General features: G+C 51.7%; 2 protein-coding genes across 2 annotated transcripts in view; both read right to left on the bottom strand.

Annotated features, from left to right (window-relative positions):
* Positions 1-16,753, bottom strand: part of LOC144938519 (uncharacterized) — a 97,437-nt gene extending 80,684 nt beyond the window's left edge. Inside the window, exons 1-4 of the mRNA XM_078866410.1 lie at positions 16,741-16,753; positions 14,959-15,012; positions 12,180-12,233; positions 8,917-8,970 (exon numbers count right to left, since the gene is read on the bottom strand). The gene's annotated coding sequence lies outside the window, so the exon portion shown is untranslated. The remainder of the gene's footprint in view (positions 1-8,916; positions 8,971-12,179; positions 12,234-14,958; positions 15,013-16,740) is intronic.
* The window catches only part of LOC144938431 (collagen alpha-1(XXI) chain-like), a 56,992-nt gene continuing 46,836 nt past the window's right edge, over positions 7,692-17,847 (bottom strand). Inside the window, exons 15-17 of the mRNA XM_078866211.1 lie at positions 12,180-12,397; positions 8,917-8,970; positions 7,692-7,718 (exon numbers count right to left, since the gene is read on the bottom strand). Coding sequence (XP_078722337.1) covers positions 7,692-7,718; positions 8,917-8,970; positions 12,180-12,397 — 299 coding nt within the window. The remainder of the gene's footprint in view (positions 7,719-8,916; positions 8,971-12,179; positions 12,398-17,847) is intronic.

Raw genomic sequence — 17,847 nt, 5'->3', positions numbered from 1 at the left:
CCAGGACGCGCACGCCCGCTTGGCGGAGTTGCTACTCGCCGCCGCCGCTGTCTTGGCCGACATCTCCGTTCCGGCGAGCGGAAAAACGGCTGCGGGGGTCGTGGAGGAAGCGACGGTGGAGGATTCCCGCCAAAGGGCGCTTCGCGCCAAAAGCCTGGAAGTTGCCGCCGTTTTTGGGGGGCCGCCACCGATTGGCGGGAAAGACGGACGCCACGTGGCCGGACACCTCCGCGCAGCGCAGCCCACGTCATCGGCGCGCGCCGGAGCCCTCCATTTTGCGCCTGACAACCGAGCCGACATTTTACACAACTCCAGCGGAGCGCGGGAAAATCTCTCCGACGTCGACGACGATCGGGTCCTCCAGCAAAGATTGCCCGCGCTGTCGGCGTTCAAGGCGGATGGGGGCGACTGGGGAGCCTTCCAACGAAGGTTCCTCGCTCATCAGGAGATGTCGGGGTGGTCCGACACCACTGCCCTGCGTGCGTTGCCAGCGATGCTTGACGACGACGCGCTTGCAGCCTTCACATCTGCTGCAAGGTCGTCCCGCTCTACGCTCCAGGCCGCACTACACCTGATGGCGAAGGTGTTCGGGCCGCCCTCCACGTGCCGCCACCAGTTCTACGATCGGCGGAAGGTGGCTGGGGAAACGACGCTAGCCTACCGCACGGCACTGCTCGCCTTGGCGGACGCGGCTTTTCCCCGCATGGATAAGGAGGGGAAGGACGCCATGGTGACGGAGCAGCTGCTGGTGTTGGCCCACGAGTTGGGGGTCCCCATCAACGTGGCAGACGAGATGGAGATCTGCTCCCTGGCGATCGCCACGAGCATTCACGCGTACGAGGTCCTCAAACGCAAGCCGGGGGTCGTCTGCAAATGGCCGGGGAATGCGGCACTGGCCGCCACGATCGCCGAACCTCAGCCAGCTGCGGTGCAGGAGCGGGCCTTCGCTGCACCGTGTCCGGGGGAGTGGAGAACGGGAGGTCGTTCGCCCACACGTTCGCCCCGCAAGCTGGAGCAACCGAAACCTACGACGTCCGTCGTCTGCTACAACTGCGGCCTTCGGGGTCACGTCGCAGCCGGGTGCCGAGCCCCGCGTCCGCGCACCGCAGGACCACGTCGGGACGACGACCAGGGCCACAAGTCATCCCAACAAAACCCGGCAAGTCGCGGCACCTCACACGTTCGGTCCACAAACACGGCACATTCGGGTCGCCGCTTCGCGGTGGGGGGTTCGCGGCTGGGTGCCGGGGGTTCAATTCGGCGGGGGGGGTCCGTACGCGGCCCGCAAGCAGTCGAGTGGTCCGAATTGGCCCACAGGATCGTGGCTGCGTCAGCCGGGTCGTCCGTGGTAACGGGGTTCATTGACGGGGTTGAGGTCCGGGTGCTTGTTGACACGGGTGCGTCGGCCACCATCATCTCGGACCTTATTTATAACATCCTTCCCGTCCAAAGTAGACCCCTTCTGCCGGTAGACGTGCCATTTTATGCGGCGAATGGGGGATCCCTGGGGATCATCGGCCAGATTCGGGCGACTATTTGCATTGGGGACATTAAATTAGCGGGCCCTATTTTTGTATCATCATCGCTGGCCGTTCCCTGTTTGCTAGGTACGGACTTTTTGTCAAAAATGCCCATCAAAATTCTTATTGATCAGGCCTGCATAGAGCTTCCGTCAGGTCGGCGGGTTGCCTTCTTGTCGAGCCCTATCAAAGTGCGCACGGTTTGTGCGACGGTGCAGGCGCTGGCGACTCACACTGTACGGGTACCCCCGGGATCGCAAATGTTAGTACCCCTTCGGTTCAGGAAGCCACTCGAGGTGGGTGCGGAGGCACAGGGGGTGCTGTTGGGGCCGTCAAACAGGGCCAGTAAGGGCCTCGACTTAGCGGTTGCTCAAACCATGGTGAGAGGGGACAGTGAGCCGTTCGTAATGGTCCTGAATACGGGGTCGCGGCCGGCCGTAATTGCGCAGGGAACGGTGCTGGCTCACGCCGCGCCGCTGCCCGTTGAGGAACGGCTCGTGGCTCAAGCAGATTTTACTGTCGAGTCGCATCCTCAAAGTGATGAGGGGACTGAGTGGTTGGACTCGCTGTGTGCGGGTTCTGCTAACTTGTCCGGGGTGCAATTGGGAGCATTGAGGGGTTTGCTCATCGAGTTTGCTGACGTGTTCAGCAAACATAAGTACGATATCGGCTGCACTGACCTGTTGCGCCACCACATAGCTACAGGGGACGCGGCCCCTATTCGTCAGAATCCTTTCCGGCTCAGCCCGGCCGAGAAGGAACATGTGCAATCGGCGGTTAATGATATGTTGGCGGCCGATATCATTTCGCCCTCTTCTAGTCCGTGGGGTGCTCCTATTGTCCTAGTAAAGAAACAGGACGGGTCCTTGCGGTTTTGTGTCGATTTCCGCCGCTTAAACAAAATCTCGATGGCGGATGCGTATCCGCTCCCCAGGATGGATGAGTCGCTGGATGCCTTGGCGGGAGCGCAGTTTTTTTCCACACTCGATCTGCTTTCTGGATTTTGGCAATTGCCACTCGATAACGAGTCTAAACCTAAAACTGCTTTCCGCACACCTGGGGGCCTTTTTGAATTCAACCGTTTGCCCATGGGCTTACATTCCGCCCCCGCCACGTTCCAGAGACTCATGGAATTGGTTTTGTCAGGCCTCCAATGGGATACCTGTTTGATTTATCTTGACGATATTATCGTCTTTAGTCGGACTTTCGAGGAGCACCTCCAGCGACTGAGAGCGGTGTTCCTCAGGATGCGTTCCGCTAAGCTGAAATTTAAACCGGCTAAATGTTTTCTGCTTCGGGAATCTGTCAGGTATTTGGGCCATATCGTGAGTCGTTCAGGGATCTCGACGGACCCTGCTAAGACGCATTGCGTCAGCTCATGGCCAACGCCAACCTCGGTCACGGAGGTTCGTAGTTTCATTGGTTTTGCCTCCTATTACCGTCGTTTTGTCAAGCAATTTGCCACCATAGCCAAGCCCCTGCATGCTTTGACGGCTAAGGGTGTGAGGTTTCACTGGGGGGCAGAGGAGGAGGATGCGTTCTGCTCCCTCCGTGACGCTTTGGTGCAGGCTCCCCCCTTGTGTTACCCCGATTTCACACAACCGTTTTTGCTTGACACGGACGCCAGCAATACGGGTATCGGGGGGGTGCTCTCACAGTTGGTCGGGGGGGTTGAACGGGTGGTCGCCTACGGTAGTAGGGTTCTTTCCCCCGCAGAACAACGCTATTGCGTAACTCGTCGTGAATTGTTAGCCATTGTGTTTTTTACACAGCAATTCAGGCCGTATCTTTACGGCCGTCATTTTACGGTCCGGACGGACCATGCGGCTCTACAATACGCTATGCGCGTGGCGCAGCCATCGGGACAATTGTCCCGATGGTTGGAGGTCCTTCAAGACTACCAATTCACGACGATTTACCGAAAAGGGTTGCGGCACTCAAACGCGGACGCCTTGTCGCGGTTGCCGCCGTGCACGGACTGCACATGTTTGTTGGGATCAGCGCGGTGCAAACCCCCGGTCGCCGGCGCCCCGGGAGTTGCGCTCGCCGCCACTGACACCCCGGGAGAGGACGCCCCCACGGGGAGGGATTCGCTGTTGTCGTTGCCCCTCATTGAGTGGGGCCGCCTCCAGATGTCCGACAGCTCCCTACTTACGCTGCGTCGGAAAGTTGGCGCTCCCGAACAAGGGGAGGCGCGGGTCGGTTCCTGGGTGTGCAGACAGGGCCTGTTGATGAGGTGGGACAACATGTCCCGGCGTCACGTGCTCGTGGTGCCTGTTGCTATGCGGGGTAGGATTGTTCTGGCAGCTCATGAACGGCTCATGCATCTGGGTTTTCACAAAACGCTCGCCCTAATCCAGCGAGACTATTATTGGCCGGGGATGGGTAACGACGTGGCGAATATTCTTAAGGGATGCGTAGAGTGCGCCAAAAGGAAACCGCCACCATTGGCGGCTAATCCACCGCTGCAATCCATTCAGGTTTCGCGTATAAACGAATTGGTAGCGTTGGACATCTTGGGGCCCTTTCCGGTTACACCAAGGGGAAATAGGTTCCTGCTGGTTGGCGTGGAATACTTCACCCGATGGCCTATGGCATGGCCGCTCGCCAACCAGTCGGCTGCGGCGGTGGCGGACGCCTTTGTCCAGGGTTATGTGTTGGACAAGGGCGCCCCCGAACGCTTGCTGACGGATCAAGGGAAGAATTTTTCGAGCGTTTTGTTGCGCGAGGTGTGCGACCTGTTGGGTACAAAGAAAGTGCGTACTTCCCCCTACCACCCGCAGACTGACGGGATGGTTGAGCGTCTGAACAGAACGATTACGTCTATGTTGTGCCAACAGGTCTGCGACGATCAGGTTGATTGGGACTTACAGGTGCCGGGGGTACTCGCGGCCTATCGAATGGCCCCTCATGCGGCGACAGGGTTTTCCCCATTTTTTCTTATGTATGGGCGGGAGGCCGATCCGGCCATGGACGTCCAACTGGGGATTTCCCAGCCACGTGCAAAATCTAAATTGGCAGACCACATCAAATTTAATATCGCCAAATTGACTGAAGCGCGGGAGGGGGCAAGGTTGAATTCGCGGTCGCGGCAAATTGCAAACGAGAAATTGCATGAGCGGAGGGTGCATACGCATGATTGGAAACCAGGCGATAAGGCCTGGCTGCATTGTCCACATGCACCGTTGGCTACGTCCCCCAAGTTGTTGAGACCTTGGAGGGGACCGGTGGAAATTGTGCGGGTTGCACGGCCCCAGAGTATACAGATTAAATGGGGGAAACGCCGTTGGTATGTGCACCCCTCCCGACTGAAGCCCTATGCGGCACCGTGTGACCCCGTTCTGTGCCGTGACGACCGGGCGTGTGATGTGACCGTCGACTCGGGGAGGGAGGTGTCGCAGGCTGATCCTCACGTGTCTCCACCTGACCCACCCCCAGGTGCCTCGGGCTTGACGGCTGCTGACCATCGAGAGCCTGAACCCCGGGGCACGCACGAGTCCTCGATGCCTGGCCGATGTCTTCCTGAACCGCCGGCACCACCGGACGTTCAACCGCGTCTGGTGCCGTACGACGGACCGGCAAGGCGGACTCGGGCTAGGTCTCAACAATTTTCATGAGGACGGGTTTTTTTTTGTGCTCTACACCGAGCTCGCCCGGTGTTCCCCTCTGCCGGGATAATGTCCCGTTGTAGGGACGCTCGGAAGAAAAGGGGACACTGCACGAGTCGAAAGAAAAAAAAAAAAAAAAAAAAAAATTTCCATTTATTTTTTTTTGTATACACATTGCTATTGTCACTCGCCGGTTTGTATATATTGTTCTGTTGTCGCGGTGGCATTGGTTGAGGGTTGCGGATGGTGGTGTTCGCGTCGTGTTGTGTTGTTAGCTTAGTTGTTGTTCTTGTTGTTGTGTTGTGTTACGGGGCACACAGGGAGGGTTTGTAATTTTTGTAGCAGCCGGGGCGGCTGCGAGCTATGTGGTAGGGGGTGATGTAGTGGTGGTATTGACGTGCGCCGACTGTGACAGTGATGGATCACGGGGCGGCGCGGGGTGCGGGGTTGGGCACGCGTTGTGGGCGTGGTGTGGACGCGCGCGCCGGGAGTGACAGATGACGAGGCGGCGCGGAGTGAGTGGTGAGGCACGATGAGATGTGGGAAAAGAGGATCGTAGCCAGCACCCGGCGATTGGTCGAATAAGTGGGTGCTCGCAGCGACGTCCGCAGGTGGGGTATAAAGGGGGACGCGCGAGAGCACTCGGGGAGAGTTACCCAGTTGAAGACCCGAAGACGGAGCTGAAGACCTAGTGAAGCCGAGTAGCTCAGTGGCGTTAGTCGCCGAGTAGCTAAGTGGATGTTGGTCATCCGAGTAGCTCAGTGGCGTTAGTCGCCGAGTAGCTAAGTGGATGTTGGTCATCCGAGTAGCTCAGTGGGCGTTAGTCGCCAAGTAGCTAAGTGGGTGGTTGTCACCCGAGTACTAAGTGGATGTTGGTCATCCGAGTAGCTCAGTGGCGTTAGTCGCCAAGTGGCTAAGAGGATGTTGGTCATCCGAGTAGCTCAGTGGGCGTTAGTCGCCAAGTAGCTAAGTGGGTGTTTGTCACCCGAGTACTAAGTGGATGTTGGTCATCCGAGTAACTCAGTGGGCGTTAGTCGCCAAGTAGCTAAGTGGGTGTTTGTCACCCGAGTACTAAGTGGATGTTGGTCATCCGAGTAACTCAGTGGGCGTTAGTCGCCAAGTAGCGAAGTGGGTGGTTGTCACCCGAGATACAAAGTAGGTGTTAGTCACCTGTAACCAAGTTTGATAAAATAAAGAGTGTGTTACCCGTGAAGTCGTCTCCCGTGGAGTTACTACATTACACATACATAGCCTGACCTAACTAACCTAACCGGGAAACATGAGCAGTATGTTTAAATATTTCACATTCATATAATTGAATGGAATTCATACGAAAACATTAACCCCCCCACTGGGTCCTTCGAAGTTACAGGCGCACAGTGATGACATTACTGAACCCTAATTAAGATCGAGAACGGGAGGCCACCTTCACAATTCTGACAACCGCCTGAGGATGGTGGTGGCTGTAACCGCCAGCAAAACGTCACCAGCGCTCGAGTTGTAAATGTCGTTGTGGGTTTGCTCTCTCAAAACGCACAACCGGTGGTGCTGAGGTGGTCGCGAATTGATCGCGTTTTGTTCACGTCTTGACAAACCTTACGAGTCGGTGGGCCAACCGCCCCCCCCCCCAAAAAAAACAAAAAACCCAACGTGATCATGAATAAACATTGGCGGAAAAAAAGTGTCGTTGGCGATCAAATGTCGTGGCCAGAATGTAGCACAAACAACAATGGTGTTGTGGCCAGTGACCGCACGCCTGGTCGCCTTTGTCTCCCCAGCATCGATGTTTCATACGCCGCACCGAATGCTCGTTTAAGGCCGAGCTGACCGAGGCGAGGCCCAGGACCGCGGTCAAATCTTCGTCGCCGATGTTGGCCGTGAGAGCGGGAATCGAACTCGGTTCGCACAGCGGTTCCTAACAACGCCAGCGCGCTCATCACTTAAGCCACCGCTCCCCACGACACAAAGACAAATATCCCCCATATAGCCTTAACAGGCTGTTGGGGCAAGTGCTGTTAGCGAGCACCTTTGAAGGCTGGCATGGCACACGAGGGGATGGGTGACCAGCACCACGCCCGGCCGCCTTTGTCTCCCTAGTGGCGATGTTTAAACACTCCACCAGGCATTCATTTTAGGCTGAGTCGAACTAGTGGAGGCCTAGGACCAGTTCAGAGAATCGTCACTGGTGTTGGACGTGAGCGGGAATCTAACCCGGGTCGCCAGGTTCGTAGCGCAGCGCAGCGCTAACCGCGACACTACCGCTCCCCACGACATACAAACATGCAACACCCACGCGTGTGCACACACAAGCACGCGTGCATGATCACATGCCAACCCGTCATGCACGACTAAAAGCAGAGCAACAGATTTTTCTTTTCAGGCAATGTATAGACCAGACTTTGTGGCGTCCATCTGAAGAGTTTACGTACATACACGGCGTCCCGTGCCTCGTTAAGACTGAGTAAACCAAGGCTAAGAGGCCAGCCCCAGGATAATCACACGCGTCAAGAGACGCACACACACACACAATTGAACAAATGCACAGTTTCCCTAATGTACACATTCAGATACAAACCAAACTGAGGAATGCCTGCGAATGCACATGTGGACACATGCGCACATTTGTCAGGCTGCTGTGGGTGTCATGAATGGGGTGAGTCTGTATATTGGTGCGTGGTGTACGATGGTGAGTGATGTCGAATGGTCAGTGAAATATGATGGTGAGTAATATACGATGGTGTGTGATGTACAATGGAGAGTGATATTTGATGGTCAGTGATATACCATGATGATCGTGAACAATGGTGAGTGATATACGATGATGATGATGATCGTGAACAATGGTGAGTGATATACGATGATGATGATGATGATCGTGAACAATGGTGAGTGATATACGATGATGATGATGATCGTGAACAATGGTGAGTGATATACGATGATGATGATGATGATGATCGTGAACAATGGTGAGTTATATACGATGATGATGATGATGATCGTGAACAATGGTGAGTGATATACGATGATGATGATGATGATCGTGAACAATGGTGAGTGATATACGATGATGATGATGATGATGATCGTGAACAATGGTGAGTGATATACGATGCTGATGGGTCGTGAACAATGGTGAGTGATATACGATGATGATGGGTCGTGAACAATTGTGAGTGATATACGATGATGATGATGATGAGTCGTGAACAATGGTGAGTGATCTACGATGATGATGATGAGTCGTGAACAATTGTGAGTGATATACGATGATGATGATGATGAGTCGTGAACAATGGTGAGTGATCTACGATGATGATGATGAGTCGTGAACAATGGTGAGTGATCTACGATGTTGATGATGAGTCGTGAACAATTGTGAGTGATATACGATGATGATGATGAGTCGTGAACAATGGTGAGTGATCTACGATGATGATGAGTCGTGAACAATGGTGAGTGATATACGATGATGATGATGAGTCGTGAACAATTGTGAGTGATATACGATGATGGGTCGTGAACAATGGTGAGTGATATACGATGATGATGATGAGTTGTGAACAATGGTGAGTGATATACGATGATGATGATTCGTGAACAATGGTGAGTGATCTACGATGATGATGATGATGAGTCGTGAACAATGGTGAGTGATCTATGATGATGATGATGAGTCGTGAACAATGGTGAGTGATCTACGATGATGATGATGATGAGTCGTGAACAATGGTGAGTGATCTACGATGATGATGATGATGAGTCGTGAACAATGGTGAGTGATATACCTGTGGCCCCGGGGGGCCCAGGAGTCCAGGCATCCCCGGGTATCCCCGCTCGCCCTGGACACAGCGGAGCAGAGTGGGACAGAGAATCCATGTCAAAGATTCACTCGGCAGGTGAAGTCACAACAACAACAACAACAACCGCCATTCGCCACTAAGTGGCGGTGACGTCACCACGACGCTTGGGCCACGCCATGTGCACCTTGAGGCTGCCACGTGAAGTGTCGAAGGTCAAGTCACACACGCTGGGCCACGTCGCGCAACAAAAATCGTCTCAGTTCCAAACAAGCAAAGTGCGTACATCGGCGTCGACGGGAACCTTTGTAGTTTTTTTTAATTATTAGTATTTTTAAAAGTACATTTAAAGCACGTTTTATTTCAGTTGGAAATGGTATAGTTGAGTTCAGTGGGGAAGTCACGTAAAAGGGAAGTAATAAAATAATAAAAATAAAACATTATTTTTTATTATTGTATTACCTCCCTTCTACGTGACTTTACCGAAAGAACCAAGAAGATGAATCCCTGCAGTCACGAAAGCTTTAAATCGAAATGCAGTGGAGAAGTACACCAGCTGCCCTGTGCAATAGGACCCCGGGGGACTGGAACCCGTGTCCCTGGCGTGTGAGAATGATTCACTCCCTGTTCCCATCCCCCTTGGCTACAGCTCCTCCATCCACAGAATGTGCTCGCCATTCACGACTCTCCACTGAGCCGGGAATCGCACGGCATCACCTCGACCCACATCCTCATGCCCCCCCCCCCACCCCGACAACTTGTTAGACAGTGATACGACATCTTCTTGGTTCTTTCGGTAAAGTCACGTAGAAGGGAAATAATAAAATAAAATAAATAAAAGAATGTAATATTTTATTATGTTTGATAAAATAATATAATACAAATTTAACATAATAAAATAATATAATATTTTATTATGTTTTATTTTTATTATTTTATTATTTCCCTTCTAGGTGACTTTACCGAAAGAACCAAGAAGATGAAATATTATATTATTTTAATATGTTTTATTTTTATTATTTTATTATTTCCCTTCTACGTGACTTTACCGAAAGAACCAAGAAGATGAATCCCTGCAGTCACGAAAGCTTTAAATGGAAGTGATACGACAATTCATCCGCCAATTTGGTAAGACAGCGGCTCCAACCCAGGGCAGCCTGCACTCGCTGTAAGCGAGGCCACGGGAACTGGCTGCACGCTCAGCTGTGCCGGACACGATGTTAGGGGAAGTCGACCTTGGGAGGAAGAGGCAATTGGGATTGCGTTGTTCCGTACAAAATACCCAGTCGACCTGTGGGAGGTTCCCATTATTTTCTCATTTCAGGCAAAGTTGACCTCGGGGGGTGGGGGTTGTTGGGGGGGGGGTTCCCCTTTGGTGGATAGACAGACGACCGCCAGGACGGGGAGTTAATTTCACGAGCCCCGACGCTCAACAGGCCCTCGAATCGCCCCCAGGGCTCGCAGAGCGCTCAGAAATGCGTGTCAAATACATTTGTTATGAGCAGGACACACATTACTCGCTCGCTCGCTCGCATATACGAGCCCACATCTGGTGCTGGCACCGTGCACGTCTCTCCAGCGACTCATAGAAGAGGAACAATGTTCAACCTCCTCCCCCTCTCCGACCACACCAAGATCAACCTCACGTGACCGAACCAAGATCAACCTCACGTGACCGAACCAAGATCAACCTCACGTGACCGAACCAAGATCAACCTCACGTGACCGAACCAAGATCAACCTCACGTGACCGAACCAAGATCAACCTCACGTGACCGAACCAAGATCAACCTCACGTGACCGAACCAAGATCAACCTCACGTGACCGAACCAAGATCAACCTCACGTGACCGAACCAAGATCAACCTCACGTGACCGAACCAAGATCAACCTCACGTGACCGAACCGAGATCAACCTCACGTGACCGAACCGAGATCAACCTCACGTGACCGAACCGAGATCAACCTCACGTGACCGAACCAAGATCAACCTCACGTGACCGAACCGAGATCAACCTCACGTGACCGAACCGAGATCAACCTCACGTGACCGAACCGAGATCAACCTCACGTGACCGAACCGAGATCAACCTCACGTGATCGAACCAAGATCAACCTCACGTGACCGAACCAAGATCAACCTCACGTGACCGAACCAAGATCAACCTCACGTGACCGAACCAAGATCAACCTCACGTGACCGAACCAAGATCAACCTCACGTGACCGAACCAAGATCAACCTCACGTGACCGAACCAAGATCAACCTCACGTGACCGAACCAAGATCAACCTCACGTGACCGAACCAAGATCAACCTCACGTGACCGAACCAAGATCAACCTCACGTGACCGAACCAAGATCAACCTCACGTGACCGAACCAAGATCAGCCTCACGTGACCACACCGCAGACTCCGGGCATCCTCAACAGCAGCAGCAGCAGCGGCGTCCTTTGGCTGCTCGCCATCGAACAAAGACGACGGCGGTCGCCGCATCGCGCGGCGCTTTCAGATGCGCTTCTGCGACCGTCTCGAAAGGCCCTTCCTTCCGACACGAGGAAGCCACGGGCGCTGTGCACTTTTAAATCATCGGGATTGAAAACTCGTTTCTTTAGAACTGCTTTTTGTGTTTGGTTTGCTGTCCTTCCCCCAGCACCTCCGATTAGCGCTGTCGGCTAGGTACAATGCGAAATTAGGTCAACATACGGACATACGTGATCAACCCCCTGTGACCGCACTGTGATCAATCCCTGTGAAACCAATGTGTGCACGACCCAACTGTCAATTATTTTGGTTCAATTCAATACAATTACATTGAGATTCATTGAGAATCTCAATGCAGCTACATTCAGGCCCTCCGTCAAGGTACATTCCCAGCTACGGCTAACATCCGTGGCGAGCGATACCTGAACCAGTCCTGAGAGCCCTCCACCCCCGTCCTCCAGTGTGTACAGAGGAACAATATTCACCCCCCCCCTCTCCCCTTCTCTGAGCACACCAGGGTGGTGAAGTATGGTCAAACAACCCACAATTACTGCCACAATGGAGGCCTTCATCCGACTTCATCCGAAAGCAGTCGACAGCGGCATTGTAAATTCTGGCCATCGAAATGATAAAGTACTCGCGTTACTTACTTAGGGACGAGCCATTGAGGCTCATGATTTGTTATCATTTATCAGGAAGGCCGTGCACGCGGACGTACGGCCAATGAATGCCACAACGGCTGAGAGTTTGGTTTTCGTGCCGTCTCACCGGAGGTCCAGTGCTGCCCGGCTGCCCAGAGCTTCCGGCCACTCCCCGCGTCCCCTGTTGAGACAAAGCAACGAGCAGCCACGGGGCGGTTAGAACCACCTCGGAGACGGCAGCCGCGGGGGTGGGGTGGGGGGCGCGCGACGTGGTGACGAAGCAAGAGACACGTTGTGTTTTGCGGTACAACGCCACGTCCATGCGCTTGGTCGAGGCCAGCGCGGCTTGGGTGGTGTCCACGGGAAAAGGTCAGCGTAGCAAAAAAAAACCTGATGAATGATAATTGTTTTTTTACCCTTTTATCTGGCAACAAAACTGACACCTTTTTTTTACAAGGAGTCATGTTTGCATAGACCACAATGCCTGCAGTGATAATGCAAACAAAAACATAACTCTGATAATGTATGCACTGTCCTTGAAGTTGATTGGTCCACACTCGAGACAGCTTTCCTTAGAGCCTAGTCTCACATGGTGTTCGACCAGATGACGCCAAAAGGCGCACAACTCAAAGACAATGCACCATCAGAGTATGAGAGCTCGGGGTAAGCATTTACACCATTGGAACCTCATTTGCCAGTAAAAAATATGATAATTGTTTTTTTACCCTTCTATCTGGCAACAAAACTGACACCTTTTTTTACAAGGAGTCATGTTTGCATAGACCACAATACCTGCAGTCATAATACCTGATTAATGTTCACATTTGCGACGACTGGAAGATCAGCTGCACGGCCTGAATGCATTTTAAGAAGCTCGCGCTTGTCGTTTTGTTCACAATCATAACGTCGATTTCTACTGGAGGAATCCGATGAGCTGTAAAGCTCTTTTTCATACATGTCCAGGAGTTCATCGTCAGTTGCCGGGCAACGCCGCCCCAGAAGGCTCGAGCCACGCCAAGCGGGCAGCAGCAAACAACACCATCGACATTGCCACAGGCAAGAAGAGCGAGCAAACGTGTCTTGATTTTATTTGTTTTTATCACAAGAGATTTGCAAAAGCGAGATGACGCGTAGGAGGTGTTGCTCAAACCACTCGCGTGTGTTCAAGGTACGGAATAAGGGGGATAACCTCAGAAGACACCCAAGGAGGTTCGATAAGAACCTCCGTGAATTGACATAGTTTCATATTCACTCAAGAGCAGCCCATGTGGCCGTGTGTGCCGTTAAAAGTGGCTCATCTCCCAAATATAAAATAAATAATAACAACGTTGAATATGTAGGACTCACAGCTGCTTTGTAAATCTAGCAGCGTGGAACCCCCCCCCCCCCCCCCGTTGTGTCCAGCATCTCAATAAATGCAGCAGCTCAGAAACCCCACTGAGATGATCCTCTCTGTGCACAACGTGACGGAACGTTCGACCATAAAACGGGGTAAAGCGTTTTTTAAATCCTTCAATAGCTTCACACTGGTGAATGGACCCCGTAGCTGTCACTGCTGAACACGGCCTATCAATGCTTTGGTGTTTGCATTGACCTTGTACCGGTCGCCTTTAGGAGGCCTTGGGTCCAGCACTGGTGAGACGAAGACATAGTACAGAGGAAGGCTGTTTCTGGTGCAGGCCAATCAGATTGAAGGGCAGTGCGTATATTGCCAATGCATATTCATATTCTTGGTTCTATCGGTAAAGTCACGTAGAAGGGAAACAATAAAATAATAAAAATATAAAACAGTAAAATTATCACGCCGTTTCGACTGCAACGCAAGCAATCATCATCAGGTGTGAAAAACACACGCATTTTATTGCTGAAAAACACACATTTTCTTGCTGTGTGTTTCACACCTGATGATGATTGCTTGTGTTGCAGTCGAAACGTCGTGAGAATTTTATTGTTTTATATTTTTATAATTGTATTATTTCCCTTCTACGTGACTTCACCGAAAGAACCAAGAATATGAATCCCTGCAGTCACGAAAGCTTTAATAAAAAAAAAAAATGCATATTCAGTTTAACACGTAGGCTTTCGCGACGCGTATCATCCATAATACAGGCTTTTTTGTTGGGGTTAGATCGCTTAAACATATAAATGTGTCGTTAAACCCGCCACCACCCGACACAGACATTTAGTAAGGTTTGCCACGTAAACAGAACGTGCCAATTCGTTACTGTCGCCTGATGAAGCTGGTTGTAATTACTTGCGAAACGTCGTGCTCAGATTGTAAATGTTGTGGATTGTCTCTCTAACACACGGGCGTGCTGTACTAGTGACGAATTGGCCACGTTCTGCTTACGTGACAAACCTTACTTGTTGGCTGTGTCGGGAGGGTTTAACGACACATTTATATATTTACGCGTTCGAACCCAAAAAACCCCCTCTATTATCGATGCATATTCGTTTGCATTTTTTACCTTAAGCACTGTGACTGATGCAGACTCCATGCCTTGTGATCGGTGTCTATTTTGTGTTTTAACATCTTCACGTCTGTTTTTTACAAGCGAGGATGGGTGAAAGCCTGTTCTTTTTTCTATCATTCAATAGATTTCTCGACACGTTCTATTCCACACCACCGCTTTTACCCTATCCTCCTCCATCCTCCACGTGTCTCCTGTCACTCAGAGCTTCCTCTTAAATCACGACCCTCTTACCACAATTGTACGCCACACATCGTCCGAGTTTGCTTACCCTGTGCAAATTTCCCAGTATCTTCTGCACTCGAGGCCACACGCTTTTGCTTTGTTTCAAACATACAGTGGCTTTTCTGTGGTCCAGCCATCTGTCCCACATAGTGATGCCGACATCGCCATTGTCTGCATATGCCCAGTTCATTCACGGGGTGTCCTTCTCACCTGTGGACCAGGGATGCCAGCTATCCCTTGGCTGCCTTGAATTCCACGAATTCCCTAGAATTCCCAACAGGGGGGGGGGGGGGGTGGACAACATCACGACACTTAAGCGGGGAGAGGGGGTGGAAGAGGTGAACGATGCACGGGTGAAATCACGCGGAGCGACGGATGACAATTGGCCTCACTGGCGGGCAAGAGCCGAAGACGGTGATATGGGAGGCAGTGGCTCGGGAATCGAAAACGTGGGAGCCGGAAAACTCCGGAGAACCTGGGTTTGAACCCAGGTTCATCCGCCAAATGGTTAACCTCGGTTTGCCGAGTGCAGGGAGTTTTTCTCGACACGGTCGGCAATGGTTGCGCATCTTTAGTCTGTTGTCCTTCACCATGCACCTCTGATTAGCGCGGTTAGCTACGAACGGTGCGAGGGAAGATCAATATGCATGCATGTAGATGTCAGAAAATAACAAAACGTTCACGCAATTTCATTGTTCTTCTTAACTTGGCGAAAGTGATAAACGTATATGATGGTAAATAATAATAATAAATAAAACGACCACTTTGATTGCTATGCAAAGATTGTCTCTGCAGCAGGATGTGTGGGAAATGACAGAACTCCTGTTGTGGTGGTAAGAAAAAAAACTCAACTCATTCGTCAACAACATCGTGGCCTTCAATAAAAAAAATATATTATCAGTCATGTTTTAGGCATTGTTCCTTCTTCATAGCACATGCCCGAACCATCGCCTATTACGTACACACGTGTTTTTATTATTATTATTTTGAGCCAATGTTATTGACAGACTTGCAGAGTGTTGTGCTTGTACACCACTGCCAATGCAGCCAGTATTCACTAATCGATTTGTTCAGTTAGTGAATAAGAGGTCACTGGAGCAGACTTCAGAGGTAGCTCTGCCATGTCCACTTCCGTGGGCCTTTCTTCCAACGTGGTGGGTACGCTGCACTGCACTCTGAGGGAGGGGGTGCTCTGAATGTGTGCTGTGTCACGTGGCATAGTGCCGACGACACAATTGGAATGAAGCCGTGAATATAAATTTAAATTTTTCAATGAAATTATTACTCATTGCAAGTTTGTACTTTGCCCATCGATATAAAATGGTGATCCGTGGTAAACGGGGCGGCTCGTTCTGTAAGGTGCGTCGCGTCAATGCTGCATGCTCAGATCGCTCAGCGAGCGGGGACGTGCATTCCATTTTTTAAAAAATATATATATACCGTGTTGGCAAACGTCATTGAGGCGTGTTCCGTACGTTTATCCGGTGCTTGGCGGCGGAAATATTCGTCTTGAATTTTGTCCGGAACAATTAGGCACATTCGCGGTGATCGAATTGGTCGACAACGCTACCCGATAAATAACCAACGCCCGTTGTTCAGGCGTGGGTTTAAACGGCGTGTGCCGCTAACAAGCACGGAATGTTTTATTCACCACCCCCCCCCCCCCCACGGCGAAAAAAAATTGTGGATATTCTCAAATATAACAGAGTTTCTTTGTGCGAGAGGCTGAACACACTCTCCAAGAGTTGTTATTTATATATATATTAAAAAAAAATATCTCATCCGCTGCAAGCTCAACAGAGCGAAACACTCACGTTCTGCCAAGGTTGCACGTCGCACCCGCTGAGATAAAAGCCCCGGAGCGTGGCGGGGCGAGAGCGAATTGGAGCGAGGGGTTCTGCGAATGCGTTAAAGTGTCCTCGAGGAAGTAGAAGAAAAAGCCGTCGCGTGCACTCATCGGAGATGTGAAAGGTGAAGTACTCACAGGCTTACCATCAGCTCCCGGGGTACCAGTCTCTCCTTGGGTACCACGCTCCCCCTTGGCACACACACACACAGGCAAACATACCCTCATGTAGCTTCTTAACAGACTGTTGGGACAAGCGCTCTTCGCGAGTAGCACCTCGTGTAGAACGGTACGGTGGCACGCGAGGTGGGATTGGTGGCCAGCACCACGCCCGGCCCCGCATTTGTCCCCAAAGTGCCGATGTCGTACACACTGGACCAGGGACTCACTTCAGACTGAGTCTACCTCGGGGAGGCCTAGGGCAGCTTCAAATATTCGCCGCTGTTATTGGCCATGAGCCAGAATCGAACTCGGGTTGCGCGGTTTCGTAGCGGCATTGTGCTGGCCACTACACTACCGCTCCCCACGCACACACACACACACATGCAGGCACACGTATCCCCGGTTAACCTTTGAACTTCCTTCATAGCGATGTTCATTAATACATTAGAAATATACACGCGCACATTGGTATTTAGTTTCTTGCTCAATCCTGTGCTCAATAATTACAACCCACACACAAGATTTTGGTGAATATTTTGTCGGGGTTATTTTTGAGTCCATGCATTTCTCTCCCTTCGACAATGTGACGTGAATGCTGGCTATGACGACGACAAGCTTCTGTAAGTGCACAGTAGTCACCCTAACAGGAGGCACATTTCTAGTCCAAGTGGGGCGAGGAGGACACTCCGGACACCCAAAGTGTGGCTGCGCCCCAAGGGTGATGGGACAGACCCGGCCGTTAGCCTGGGTTTCACACCAGGAAAATACGGAGAACCCCTCCCCCCCCATCAAACGCAGAACCCTTAGCGTGGACCGTGACAACACAAAGGGATGGTCAAGCTGGTGGGCCTACACATTGAGAGCACACCAATACCAATAGCTGGCATTTACCACTAAGTCGCGGTGCCAGGCCAGGTGCACCTTGGGGCAACGTGAAGTGTCGAAGGCTCGCTGACAGGAGGTCTCATACCCAGGTGCCATGGGTTGGCTGATTGAGAGCAACAACAACCGCCATTCGCCACTAAGTGGTGGTGACATCACCACCACTTAGTGGCGGTGACGTCACCACGGTGCCTGTGCCAGGCTATGTG

Source organism: Lampetra fluviatilis, chromosome 22, assembly GCF_964198595.1.
Source record: "Lampetra fluviatilis chromosome 22, kcLamFluv1.1, whole genome shotgun sequence".
NCBI classification, from domain to species: domain Eukaryota; kingdom Metazoa; phylum Chordata; class Hyperoartia; order Petromyzontiformes; family Petromyzontidae; genus Lampetra; species Lampetra fluviatilis.
Note: the sequence above shows the minus strand (reverse complement) of the source record. Positions and strands in the feature narration are given on the sequence as shown.